Below are 15,120 nucleotides of genomic sequence, written 5' to 3'. Positions count from 1 at the left end.
GCCCACATACCAGGAAAAATAGTAGAATGGGTCAGTGCAACTCAGCTCCACTTTGGGAAAGGTCGTCAGAGCAGGAAAGGATGAAGGAAAGAAGCAAGTATCAAATCAGACTGCAGTCCTATCATCGTTAGGTAGCTACAGGGCTTTAGACAACTAACTTGACCAGATGAGCCTCAATTTCCCTTTCTGCAAAGTGAGGAAACTGAGCTAAATAATCTCTAAGGACCTCTTCAACTCCTCCACTCTATGTATATTTATGATGGACAGTACAGCGTTTTAAGTTTTCAGAATATTTTTTGTTTCTGACATGGCAAACTTTACAATCTGCTTTGTAGATTTTGAAGATACAGGTGCATCTGTGTACGTTTCTTTAAATTTAGTAATTTAGTAATTAAGCATCCCACTTTCAAATTTACTAATGAGAAAAACATGCACACACACACATATACATATTACTCCGTCATTATACTTTACTGATTTGAATACATCAGTAGAGTAAGTATATAAAGTAGGCTACTGATTACATGTTTTTTGTATTGACAATGTATAGGTCAAGTCTTATTTAGACTACCTTCTGTAAGACACCTTGAGTTTATCAGTAACCTTTAGCACAGATGAATGTTTATTTTGCTAATTTAGCTTCAAGTGCTATGGTTATCATTATAAACTAACTCTAATATTCTCTATTACTCAAAGTATACCCTAGAGCTCACCAGGATCCATGTCACCTGGGAACTGGTCAGAAATGCAGAATGTCTACCTCCAGAGCTACAAAATCAAAATCTGCATGTTAACAAGGTGCTCAAGTGATTTGTGTGCACACTAATGTTCTAGAAATGTTGTTAGACATAGTACTTCCCATATTGCTTTAAAATAGTTTAAAATCGATGTGGTTTTTTTCTTTAAGAGAATGAACAAATGAGTAAACTAACTGTAATTTAGCAACGTGAACTGCTATAATTCAATGTCATTGGATTTACAGGTATAGAAACTTCTAGTTGATAGTTTCTCCTATTTTGCTTTTTGCTTAATGTAGTCATAGGTCTACTCTAATACAAGGCAAGGGGCCAGGGAACTGGATGTAAAGGTTTATGCTGTTCAAGACCCACTACAAAGACTACATATATCATTGAAAATCAATGTGAAGAATATTTAAAAATTTACTACTTTATAAAGGATTAGGTAATAACCAATATGTTATTTTTGCTTCACTTTATAGTTGGTGATTAAAATTCCAAAATGTATTGCATCATACATAAAGTATCATAAAGAGCAAAAACAGAAAGATATTTTTCAACTATGTGGTAAAATGTCTAATATAAGTAAATAATAAATGGAGGATATAAATGTCAAGGACAAATCCAAATAAAAGAAACCAGGATCCTGGCTGCAGCTCTAAGATTAACACTGTGATTTGTCAATAATTCACTTTACTTCTCTGGGTTCTAGTTTCTTCACTAGAAAACAAGAGATTGATTCTTATTTTACATCCCAGCTCTAAATTCTGAAATCTAGTATGTCTGAAATCAATGCCTGTTTTGTCATCTCAGATGGATCTATTGAAATTCAACATGAAATATCAGAAACAGCAAAAATAAATCATCCTTGGATTTCTGCTATTTTACTTGCGAAGAACAAGAGCATATGGATGGCCACCTCCTCGTGCTAATGTAAATGCATTCTCCCCGACAGAGTTTTACTCTAGGCAAGGGGAAAAAGGGGGTGGAAGAACACATTTTAATTCAGGCGAACCTACCTGGGTTATCTTTCACTCTGAATCACCAAATCAAATTATATAAATTCATCCCCCTTGATGACTACCTACTTCCTTCATATGGTCTCTATGAGTCCTGAGTGAATACAGGAGAGCTTATACCTTTCATGACTTCGCAAAACAAACAGAGGACTGCTGAGAGGTAGTTATACCTGAAAAGTTACCTAGTTAATCTAGCACCAGAAAATAAACTGACAGGTCTTTCAGGGAGCTAATTATTGAGCCTGCTATTTGGTTCACTGACAGGATTGCTTGTTTATGGGAAGAAACATATTTGTGCATTGCTTTTTCCATTACCGCTATTTCTATCATCATAAATAAGAATCAATAGGCCATTTTGCATAGCATATGCTCACCACTATTTAGTATCTGAATGTCAGTTGTATGCAGGCTAAGCAGCAGTGCCCCAGCCTCCTGGCTGAGAATTAAAACCTAACAAAGAAAACACCTCAAATTCCACAAGACAGCGTATATGTCTTTACGAGCTCCTTGAGAGCAAGGGAGGTCTGTCGTTTGTCTCTCTATCTGAAGCACAGTGCCTGGCACATGGTGGGCTTCGAAATGTATAAACAACTAAATGAATAATGAATGAATGGATGGATGAATGAAACAAAGGAAGGTTTTAAGATAGGATATGGAATCAACTGTACTTACTGGGTCAGTCAAGGGATGTTGTTTTGATAAGGGCACAGCTATTTACAATTCTTGATGGAGAAAGGAAGGAAAAGACCCGCCTGAGTCCAGAGGGAGCTGGCCATTGTTTAGCAGCTTAACCCACATACTCACGTATCTGCAATATTCACTATCGGGTCCTCACTATATAATACAAGAAATCAGAACGACAGTCATTTAAAAAGTAAAGCAAAACCTCTGAAGAAAGACTCCCTACTGCCAATGAGAATATTGCTGGACAAAACAAGGTCAAGTAAGGGACTGATCAGAGAAAAGATAAGAATGAGAAAAAATGAGGTGATGAAGGGAGAGGAATTGTGGCAGAGCCCTGAGTGGGGAATAAGTGTGTGAAAAATGTGTAAAGACAGGGAGAGGATGAAGACGCAATTCTCAAGAGAGTCTGTGGGTGTCTGGGTTTTGGAGAGTGGAAAGACATTAAGCCTGAGAGTACAATGAGGGAGGAAGAGAGGGAGGGAGAGGTCAGATAAAAGTCTATAAAATAACACCCATCACCACTGATAACAAGTATAAAAGAGTCCTTTTTTCTTCTCGAGAAAGACAAAGGGAATTTTAAGTAGGATTAAGTAGTAGTAGCTTTCAGAACTCAGCAGCTCTCAGAAGCAATAATAACTACATAAATAGCTAAGTGGATGGTAGGAATTACCTCACTTGGAATTTGGCCAGCAAATCAAAAGTTAGCAGTAATATCACATCTTTTTGAAAGCTTTCCTGAGATTCTAGAAGGGAAAATTATCTCAGAAAACTGTTTCTACTGAGTAAATTTCAGGAAGAAATGCTCCTCACTGCTTGAAGATGTTCTGTCTCTGGAAAACTGGTAAGACAGAAGCCCGTCCCTGCTGGGAAGCACTCTCTCATCCATGTAAATACATTGCCAATATTGCCCCCAGTGGAAGCAAATAATTACATTCGCAGATTACCGTCGCCTAATGTAAAATTTTACTCAACACATACAGCCTATCAATGATGTTCTGAATGCACAAAAAGGGGCTCATGGATATCTCACTTTCAGACAGTGCCTTAACTTTTTGACTCATTGCAGGTAGTTAAAATGTAAACTTTTTAAGGCCACATTTTAAAACACTTTGCAAACGCTGGACACCTCTACTCGTGAACATCCTGTAAATTGTTCAAGTCCATTTGATCACTAACATGCCAGATCGTCTTCCCCGCTCCCCTAAAACAGAGATGAAAACTGGGCATAATGGCAATTTGGGGGACAAATACCTTCTCTCATCATCTGAAAATTGTCATATGTTGCTTTTTTAAAAAATTAAATTAGTGTTATTTGTTTTCTACCCAGAGACAAGTTATTTTGGTATCACCACAATGGAATTTGCATGAAAATCTGTTTATTGACCCAGTTCCCTAGGGGTACATTTGCCCTAGCACTTGGAGTAAACACCATTTTCATTGCACTAGAAATAGTTCTAATTGGACAAATTGTTATAATTTTAGCAACACCCAAATAAATCAAAGGAATTGGAGGCAGACATGCCACAGAATCTGGATTCAACCACAAACCAGTTCAGTATTTGTGCCTGAAATAAAAGTCTAGTCATATACCATCTACAGATGCTAGAGGAACAGCTACATACCTTGACTGAACTTAGAAAAAAAATTTTTTAATTGTACTTTAAGCTCTGGGATACGCATGCAGAACATGCAGGTTTGTTACATAGGTATACATGTGTCATGGTGGTTTGCTGCACCTATCAACCTGTCATCCAGGTTTTAAGCCCCCAGTGCATTAGGTATTTGGCCTAATTCTCTCCCTCCCCTTGCCCCAAACCCGACAGGCCCCAGTGTGTGATGTTCCCCTCCCTGTGTCCATATGTTCTCATTGTTCAACTCCCACTTACAAGTTTAAAAAAAAAAGAAAGAAAATATGAGTTCAGAGAAACTGGTTGTTCTGAAAACAGCCTATTGAAAAGTTATGTGACTGGTTAACAGTGTGTGTGTGTGTGTGTGTGTGTGTGTGTGTATGAGTTCATCCATTTCATTAACTGGGGTATTTTCACTAATACAGTCTAAACAACAGGAAATGAATTTATAGAGAATCAAACAATAACATTCAGAACTCAAAGTTAAGCATAGTGTAAAATATATCTCAGTGGAAAGCACGTAAGTGTCTAAATTCTCCTTCCAAACCCTTCTATAAACTCTGTATTTTCCATTATCCCTTGACATGTATCATCCTATCCAAGAAGCTGCACCTTTTTACTGCTGTTCACGTACCTCCACGTCATGCCCTACTCTATGCCTTTGTCCTGCTCACTCCCCCTTTCCTCTCATCTTGGATGTCTTTCCCAAATCCTTCTTGTTATCAAACACTCATCTCCTCCACAGAGCTTTGGATGTTACAATGTTAACTTACACACATCTTCTGAACTTCCCTAATTATCTATATCCAAATTTAGCATTTAATCATAGAACTCTCCTCTCTGATTACATATATGTTTGTGTGTACCTTTTTTTCCCTCAACCAAATCACATGATTTAAAGGTAACACTGGTCTTTAATGCCTGTCCTTAAAGTTTCCATCAAGATCCTACTCTGCATTTAATCTCTTTCACTAGTTATCCCTTCTCTTTTCTTTTTTTGAAAACATGCTTAAATGTGCCCTATCCTGAAGAAATCTCCTCAATTCTCAAGCTCTCCCACCATATCTACTTTCTTTCCCTCAAAACTTCTTGAAACAGCATCCCTTCCTCCACTTCTATTCTGTTCTCTCTCAACCCCTCCAATTTGGTTACCCAAGCACACCCTTCTCTCTCAGCCACAGATCCCTGCAGCATTGAATCCTCATGCACCGTCTTTCTCCTGGAGACTGGGACAACCTTGACTCCCGGATCATCTCCTTCCCCCAAGCCCAGCATTCTCTGTGTTCTTTCCTGGTTCCTGCCCTTGAATTCTCAGTCATCACTCCTCATCTTTCCTCAGTCTCCCATGGCAATTGCATCTCTGCTTTTGTCTTTAACTTCGAAATCTCCAAGATTTCCTAATCTCAAATTTTAGTGAACTCTCTGTGGGGTCCCAGACCTTATGCTGCCACCTGCTGGCCAGTTCCATGGGGCTATCTCAGAACAAAATTCAAGTTTATTCCCAAACACCTAACCATTCTATTTACTTTATTTTTCCTCCGTTAACTATTCACATCACCAGTTTCCTAGACCTCCCTGATAGAGGTTTAACATCAGCATCCTCCATGACTTAACGATCTTCGCCCCCAGCATCAACCACTCAGCGTGTACTATAAATATAACGCTACCTACCAGAGCGTCTGTCCTCTGTGTTACATCCCTACCTAGCTCTTTTTTTTTTTTTTTTTTCGTGACCCCGTCTCACTTTGTCGCCCAGGCTGGAGTGCAGTGGCGCGATCTCGGCTCACTGCAACCTCCACCTCCCGGGTTCAAGCAATTCTCCTGCCTCAACCTCCCAAGCAGCTGGGACTACAGGTGCCCGCCACCACGCCGGGCTAATTTTTTGTGTTTTTAGTAGAGACGGATTTTCACCATGTTGCCTAGGCTGGTCTCAAACTCCTGAGCTCAGGCAATCCGCCCACCTCGGCCTCCCAAAGTGCTGGGATTACAGGCGTGCACCACCGTGCCCGGCCCCTAGTTAGCTCTTCTTAGACCATGACTGCCTGTCCCCAGCATACTGGATGAGACCTCACTGACCTGCCCCCATTTTCTCCCCTGAACCCCAATCCTCCTGACACTTCTGCCAGGCAAATCTTCTTGAACCAAGTGTCTGAGCAATTCTCTAGATGAAGAGCCTCAAGACATTGTGTCCTGCTGGTAGAATAAAGCCCAAATTCCTTAACTCTGGAACTTCTAGAAAGAACTTCAAGGCCGTGCATGACCTGGCTGCAGACTATCACCATAGCCTCGGTTGTCATCACGCTTCCTCTCGCAATATTCACTCTAGCTCCAACCTCCCTGAACTTTTTTTTTTTTTTTTTCCTGTACTTTGAACAAAAGAGCCTTACTCCGGCGCTAGAGCTTGTCATGCACTCCTGTCATATCTTTACACAGCTGACCACTTCTTGTCATTCAGGTCTTATCTCAAATGTCACCTCCTCTGGCAAAGTATACTCGGACCACACAATCTAATTACCTTCCTCCTCCTAATACCCAGGTGAGTCTTTCACAGTTAATCTGTTGTATTTCTTCTAAGCACATCTCAGCATCTGAACACATCTGTTCATTTATGTTTATTATAGAGTGTCCGTCTCCGCACACTCAAATGTAAGCCCCATGCGCATGAATATTGCCATTCTTCACTCAACCCAGCTCCTGGAAAAGTGCCTGGCACACGGAAGCCTGAAATCAGATTCCTCCACGGCGTGGCACCCATTTCCACCTCCTTATTCTGTCTCTGTTTATATGTCTGTGCTAGCTTTTAGCACATTACATCTTTTATTTGAACAGCTATTTCCAAAGAAAGTGAGGAGGAGGGAAAGGAGGACATATCAAAGTCTGGGGGTGGCGGGGTACAAGAAGGAATGAATCATTTCTGAAACACACATTCAAGTTGTGTAGTTTTCAGTGTAAAGGATTTGTGCATTTTTGTTAAAATTGACCCTTATGTTGCATGCTTTTGATTCTGCTATAAGAAATATTCTTTAAATTTCATTTTCTATGTGCTAGTTTCTAATATATGTATTAAAAATGAATGTTTATATTGACCTCATAGCTGTAACCTTGCTAAATTTACTACTCAGTTCTAGGTAACTTTTAAAATTATGTGGTTTTGGGCCAGGCACAGTGGCTCATGCCTGTAATCCCAGCACTTTGGGAGGCCGAGGTGGGCAGATCACAAGGTCAGGAGTTTGAGACCAGCCTGGCCAATATGGTGAAACCCCATCTCTACTAAAAATACAAAAATTAGCCGAGCATAGTGGCACGCGCCTGTAGTCCCAGCTAGTCAGGAGGCTGAGGCAGGAGAATCGCTTGAAACCAGAAGGCGAAGGTTGCAGTGAGCCAAGATTGGGCCACTGCACTCCACTCCAGCCTGGGCGAAAGAGCAAAACTCCATCTCAAAAAAAAAAAAAAAAAATGCAGTTTTTCTTATGTGCACAATCATCTGAAAATATAGTTTTAATCATATGTTCAAAAATGCTTATTCAATATCATTATTATTTTTAAGCACAAGCTATGGAAAGTAAGACATCAAAAAATCATGCATGTTTCAGGATAGCTACTATGCAGGATTTAAGAAAATAATAGTATTATAGGGGACAGGGATTAAAATAGTTGAAAAATACTGTCTTATAGCAACTATTATGATGCATATTACATTTTGAACTCTTGGAGAGCAATACTATGTCTTGTTTATTTGTCTGTATTCCAGCAAACCTAATAAAGTACATTTTCCAAAGTAGACAATAAATGTTTTCCAGATATCCCAGTACTATATGCATGGTATATGTTCAATAAAATCTTGCTGATCGATTGAAAGAACCAATAAATTTAAGTTTGTTGAATGATCAGTGTATGCTCAGCCCTGCTGAGACACTATAACAAGAAGACACACAAAAAAATAGAAAATACACTCATTGTTATCCATAAACATCATTTATCAGGTAATGCTGAAACAAATGCACCACAGAAAACATTTGAGTGGTTACCTGTGCATTTCTTTATATGACTGTTCCTTTTCCCATGTGATCCTAACTTGCAGCCAAAATTCTCCTCCCAAAATTCTGCAAACCACACATTTCTTCGATTGTTGGCAAGAGTTCGGCTTCTAAAGTATCGATCAAATCCTATTTCAAAGGAGAAAGGTAAGATTTTAATATTCTTTCAAAATTAAATATTTTCAGAACTTTCTAATGGACATTATATTGTGATCACTGCATGAAAAGAAACACACACACACACATAACAAATGAGAGAAAGCAAGTAGCCCATAAACAAGGCTTCCCTTATGGCAAAAGCCAAGGAGGGTTAATGGACAATCCCCCCGCACCATCGCCACTACTCAAGCACCTGGATCTATGAATAAGTACAACAGGAAAGCCTGGTATCAGTGTCCTTCTTATACCCTCCCCTACTCTACTTCTCCCAGAGGCAGGAACCAGTGACTTCATGCTGAATCCTGAATACTCAGAACCCAACTTAAACTTCCCTCATTCTTTCCTCTTTCCTAGCAGGGATCAATGTTCCAGACTTTCCTGTGTTTCCACATACTTCAAAGTTTCTCTCTCCTATATGTTCTGTTTTCAGCTAATTCAATAAAGCAATCATGTTAATGTCATCTTATGGAGTCATGGGTAAGAGAACTCAAGTGTCAGTTTGCTCAGGTAACCACTTATTGAAGGGAGACCCCCTGGAAATAATGTCTTACTCCAAAGGATAATGTTAAAAGTGAGAATTTCAGTTACTGTCAAACTGATTGGAAAATATGTTTAGAAGATAGACTGCCTCTCAGGATGCTCCAAGTCTTTCCTGTTGCATTTATTTACCCATAGGATAGGCCCAGCATCATATATTCATTTTCTATAAATCAAGCATCTTCCCTCCAACAATGCTATGACTACCATAAATGCCCATGGAAATAAGCAAACTCAAACTCAAAGTGCAATTACTAACATAATGGAAGTAACTGACTACGGCCTTTTTCTTAAAAAAAAATCTAATGGGGACTCTTTCCTAAATACACACACACACTATACAAGTATAATAAATATATGTGTGTATATATATAATACATATGTGTGTCTGTGTGTGTATATATATGCATGTGCATGCTGGTTTAAATACTGGTCTTGACAATTCTGCCACTGAAGCTAAAATTTATATCAAGTCATCAGTAATGAGTGCATTTCCTCATATTATGATACTCCAATTTTGCCTTTGAGTTTAGATCCAACTGCAATGAAACAAATTCTCTATGGTACATTCTTACCATCAATTGATGTTCGTTTGGGCAAAATTGTCACAGCCCCTTCTGCAATCTCCTCTTGCTGATAGACAGGTGCTATTTTGGATCCCCAACTATCTGAGCCAATCCAGAGAAAATGCCCACTTTGGTTTAGTTTTTTTGCTGCTTCCAATATCCTCCTATAGGAATAAAAATAAATAATGCATACCACATGTATTAAAAATACCACAATTATGAATATTACAAGAACAGCTTTGGGAAGTTGTATACACTCAGTAGGTCACTGTTTAACAATTAACATGATCATTCTAACTGCCCACATCTTATCATCTCCTAAAGGCAACATAGCAGAGACTAACTCCAACACATGTTAATTAGCCTTATCCTTAACCTCATTCACATCATTCTGTCTATCACCCTTGTTTGTCTTATCTCATTCAGTCCCCAAGTTTTACTCTGTAGGTATTTCAGATTTACAAACTACGAGGCAGCAGAAGGCAGTCTGTTATTGGAAGGGAATTGCAAGCTTTTATGTTGAACATGAAATATGTTAGAAAGAGGATATGGGACACAGATCTGACCCTACATACAGAAGAAAAGTAATCAGCACCTGATGTCATCCTCATTGGCAAACATAATCACTGCTCGAGCATTAGGTGTTTCTAGCAGGCGTTTGATAATTTTTTCAAATTCTCCAGGTCTTGGTTCACGTGGGATTTTCTGTGACTGAGCAATGCAAACACCACCTATTTAAAAAAAAAAAAAAAGGCGGGGGGAGGGGGTGATTCAGGAAGAGCATTTATTTAATTAGCAAACTCAATTAGCTGCTTTATAAAAGCACATAATTCTGTATGAATATTTTTTCTCAAAATATGTGTCACTCTCACCTATTAAGAGCAATTGTATTTGTTTACATTATAATATATTCACCAAATAAATGACAATAATTATTAATCAGACATGGGTTTCATTCCCAAAATTTAAACATTATTTTTGTGGATATACCTAAGAAAACCAAGATGTATAAGATGTGTGATGAGAGTCAAAAGGTGGAAAGAGGAAGGGCTGTTTTGATTTATGCAACATAAGCCAAAGGACAAGTGACAGAATTAATAAAAGTATGAGTATGTCTTGTAGTTGAGACCCTTATTAAGTAGCAAGGTCCTTTTACTACTTTAATTTACTAGTAGACTTCTCTTAAAGTTAATTTCATTGTATAGCTAATAGAACTGCAGCAAGATCCTCACGCATCAGCATAACAATGTCTTATGTGACAAGTGTTCTTCAAGACTATATAAGACACAGGCAAACCCCAAAGATGCCAACTCTTGATTGACATACATCTCCACTATGAAAATGGCAGAAATACCATCTCATTTTCACTGTAAATAAAAAGAAAGAACCCTTATTTTGGCCTCTCTTTCTTAGGCAATGAGGGACAAAAGAGAAAAGTATAGAAAAGATCTCTGCCTCTGGGCTGGGGTAGGAGGAGAAGAAAGAGGTTCCCCCAACTGCAGTGAAACAGAGAGATAACATTCTGAAACTAGATGAGAAAGCAATATTAGCAATAGGTTTCAATTGTATTATGGTATAAACAGTATTTTTTTAAGTCAGCTAAGAATTAAATCACCATTTATAGCATTGCTTCAGTAGGCAAAGGCATTTTTACTTCCAAACAATTGACAATGCACTCAGTCATCCAACTGTTATTGGATGCCATTATACTCTATGCACTGGGCTCAACATTGGAAATGCACAGTCTAATCCAGGAGTTACCATCTAGTCTGGGAAACAGGCATTTGAATAAGTTACCATGGAATAGATAATAAAGTATATAATTCATAGGATATTCAATATAATCAGAACACAGAAGAAGGAGTAACTAAAGTGCTTGAGAGAGCTGAATTTTAAAGAGCAAATATACATCCATGTGGGGACAAAGTGGAACATGTCTGGTGGAAGCCAAAGTATGTAAAAACCTAGCACAATCATGGCCTATGGTAGAGACTGGCTGGGTCTGAAGTTGGAAACAATGACCAGGTCCAGCTTGAGAATGGCTTTGTTAGACGTGCCAAATTCTCTAGTCTGAATGTTAATATGTTAAAACTTAATCCCCAGTGTGAAAGTATTAGGAGATGGTACTGTTGGGAGGTGACTAGGTCATGAAAGTAGAGTCCTTATGAATGGGATTAGTGTCCTTATAAGAAAGACTCCAGAGATATTTCTTGCACCATCTGCCATGTGAGGACACAGCAAAAAGACACTGAACCAGGAAGAGGGCCCTCATCAGCTCTTGACCATGCTGGCACCTTGATCTCACACCTTCAGCCTCCAGAACTATAAAAATAAATTACTATTGATTAAGTCATCCAGTATATGGTAATTTTTATTTTTATTTTTTTAGATATGGGGGTGTCACTCTGTCACCCAGGCTGGAGTGCAGTGACCAGATCATAGCTCACTGTAGCCTCAAAGCCCTAGGCTCCAGTGATTTGCCCACCTCATCCTCCGGAGTAACTAGGATTACAGGCACATGCCACCAAAACCGCACCAGTCTCCTATAATAATTTATTATGGCAGCCCAAAGAGACTAAGACATCAAATAACTCGGACTTTATTCTGAAAACAAGGGGAACCCATTAGGTTCATCAGCAGGAGAAGTACATGCTGAGCTTTATGCTTTAGGTAGACTTTCAAAGAAGAAAAGTCTGGTAGCCAAATGATAGATTTCCAGGGCGCTGTGATCAAACCTAATACATACAGCAGATGTATGACTAACTAGTGCTAGCACATAAAACTATTTTTCTTATAAGTTAGAGAACATTCAAAATTATGCCTGTAATAGCAGGACTCTTAGTAACCTTACAATACACATTCCAGGGGTGGAAATTGTCCATAATACACAGATTGGGCTGTGTCACTGCCTGCAGTTAGCTAGTCTACTGATACACCACTACTAGTTGTGATAATTGATTCATTCCTTCAGTAAATATTTCTTGAGTGCCCAGTATCTGCCAGATACTGTGTGGGTGCTGTGGACACAATGGTGAATAAAAGGAATTCTCTAAGTTCACAGAATTCAGAAATATTATGGGTAAATCAGGCTTAATGCAAAATAAAAAGGAAGAAGAGAAAAAGAAGGGAGAGGAAAAAGAAGAGGAGCAGGAGGAGGAGGAGAAAGAGGAAGAGGAAGGAGGAGGAGGAGGAGAAAGAGGAGGAGGGAGTGGAGGAGGAGGGAGTGGAGGAGGAGGAAATGGAAGGAGGAGGAGCAAGTGGAAGGAGGAGGAAGAGATGGAGGAGGAAGAGGAAGAGAAAAAAGGAGGAGGAGGAAGAGGAAGAAGAAAGAGGAGGAAGGAGGAGGAGAAGAAGGAGGAAGCAGAAGCAGAAGAAGCTGAAGCAGAAGCAGAAGAAGCAGAAGCAGAAGAAGAAATAATACATAATTATAAATTATAATGAGCCCTGTGGGGAAGAGCAAACAAATTTAATTTAGATTGAGGACTGCTCAGGGAAAGCCACCCTAAAGTGGTGTAATATAGTCGAGATCAAAAGGATAAGAGCATGGGAAAGGGCAGGAAAGGGCCAATGGAGTCAATGAATGAGGGCCAGAGGGGTGGGCAACAAAAATGAGATGGAGATAAGGGTCAGATTGCAAGGGCCTGTGGAAGACTACGAATAATTAAATGCTTAACTTTCTCACTAAATGTTTCTATTTCTTTGATCTTTGAGTGGCCCATAAGAATATGTCTCAGGTATGAGCATTGCACTCCATGGAAGAAAAACAGATGAGGATCGCTGATACAGAGTGCAGCCTGAAGTGAGATGAACAGGAGGCAATGAACCCAGCCAGGAGGTATTGGAATAAGCAGTGGGAAATGATGACTGAGCCAGTGCTACTGGTGCTGGGGAGGAGCAGTTGGAGCTAAGGCAGAATCTCTGAGTTCGAGTCAATGGAGCTTTTTACTGATCTGATGTAAGTAGCGAAGCAATGGGAAACCACGAAGTATGACTCCAAGGATTTGGTCTTTGTGACCAGTTATGTGACGGTATCATTAAACAAGCGGGAAATCCAGGAGGATAAGGAGGAGAAAATAATGATTTTGATTGGAGGCAGGTTGTCTTCAAAGTATGCATGGAATGTCAAACTGAAAAAGTGAATCTGGAGCTAAAGATAGAGAAGAGAAATGTAATACTTTTGTCAGGGGCTGATAGGTTAGGTAACTGAAGTGTTGTGGGGCAAAGAGGTCACTAAGAGAGAATATTTAAATCAGCAATAGAAAAGGTGGATTATAGAACTCTGAAAAAAATCACCAGGTTTGGAGAAGGAGGAAAGGAGTGATTACATATTTTGAGAAAACTTTTGGAATGAAGTCTAGAGGTAAGTTGAAGACTATGTATAATTTCTTTAAAATGCAAACAAACAAACCTCTGTGAGTGGAAACATTAGGTAACTGCAAAATGTAACACGAAGTAACACTCTCCAGGGAACAATATCTGTTTCAAAAGATGACTGCCCTTTTAATTAAATTGCCATGATTACTTAAGCATCCCATTAAAGGCATGTTATATGCTGAGTATCATTCTGAGACTGTTACTGACTCTGTAGCCATAAAAAATTAAGTTCTGAAAATTTTTATTATTACTGTTTCAGAAGAAGCAAACAAGCAATCCAAACATAGTTTAGTCTGAATTCATTGATTTATTTATTCACGATGGACCTATTAAACACTTTTGTTTGTAAAGAGCTGAGTTCGCTGAGTTGAATTTTAACATAGCTTAAATCCATTTCACTTTTTACTATTCCCATACCACACCTCATATCTTTCAACCTGGTCAGTTTGTATTTTCCTGGAAAGAGGCACTGGAGTATTACTCTATTAAGCTGAACAAATGCTTGTAGAGAACCTGTTCCACATGGCACTGTGCTGTTTGGTGCCTGTAGATATTTTTTTAAAGTGTAGATTGATTATTTATCAAATGATTATAGTTAGAAGACTGGGATTATTTCCCGAACCCTGATACCCATTCACACTTTCTTTCTTCATATCAGTCAAAAAGTCAGACAGCTAATCTATTCGTAAGCACTCATGGTCTACTATGTTTCAGGAGTTACAGACAAAGACTGCCAGTCCTCAGCAGTTATGATATAATTGAATGACAATACGTACACATAAGAAACGTCAGACAAGGGTGTAAATTAGGTAACACAGATAACAGCATAAGATATACCACAGTTCAGTCATAAATGACAAATAGGTCATCCCCTAAAACAGTCCTATGACTTCATAAGAGGAAGGGGTCATTACCTACTGTTAGAATTTGGTTTTAAAAATCCAATGAAATTCAAAGATTCAGATCTCATCAAAGATACATTTTCCATACAATACTCCACATCCATTGCTTGACTTTTTAAAGATACTCTGTTTTAATTTAAATTCTTGGGGTGGGTGGGTGGAAGAGAAGTTGCCCTTCATCAAATAATTGATCCACCACATCTACTCTTCCATGTCTCACTCTGAAAGATTACTAATTGTGTACAATTCAAGGGACATTAACTTCCCTATTCTGCAGGGGGGTTCCTGTTCTGTCATTTTTAAAGCTTAGTACTTACAGGGAAAATGTTCTATTAAGGAATTTATAATTGGCTGTTTTCTAAAATTTCCTGGCTAGTTTCCTTGAAGCCTATGTATTTTTTTCCTTCTGGTTACTTAACAATAATTTAAAGATCATTTATTGAATTTAACACTTCATGTATACTTTACAATACACAT

At 38.8% G+C, this 15,120-nt stretch overlaps 1 protein-coding gene across 2 annotated transcripts in view; it reads right to left on the bottom strand.

The window, feature by feature from the left end:
• The window catches only part of GRM8 (glutamate receptor, metabotropic 8), an 838,387-nt gene that overhangs the window by 472,896 nt on the left and 350,371 nt on the right, over window positions 1-15,120 (bottom strand). For both annotated transcript variants that reach the window (XM_011995930.1, XM_011995931.1), the window contains exons 4-6: window positions 9,963-10,098; window positions 9,377-9,531; window positions 8,097-8,234 (exon numbers count right to left, since the gene is read on the bottom strand). In XM_011995930.1, coding sequence (XP_011851320.1) covers window positions 8,097-8,234; window positions 9,377-9,531; window positions 9,963-10,098 — 429 coding nt within the window. The remainder of the gene's footprint in view (window positions 1-8,096; window positions 8,235-9,376; window positions 9,532-9,962; window positions 10,099-15,120) is intronic.

This window comes from Mandrillus leucophaeus, unplaced genomic scaffold (assembly GCF_000951045.1).
Source record: "Mandrillus leucophaeus isolate KB7577 unplaced genomic scaffold, Mleu.le_1.0 Scaffold5, whole genome shotgun sequence".
Taxonomy (NCBI): domain Eukaryota; kingdom Metazoa; phylum Chordata; class Mammalia; order Primates; family Cercopithecidae; genus Mandrillus; species Mandrillus leucophaeus.
Note: the sequence above shows the minus strand (reverse complement) of the source record. Positions and strands in the feature narration are given on the sequence as shown.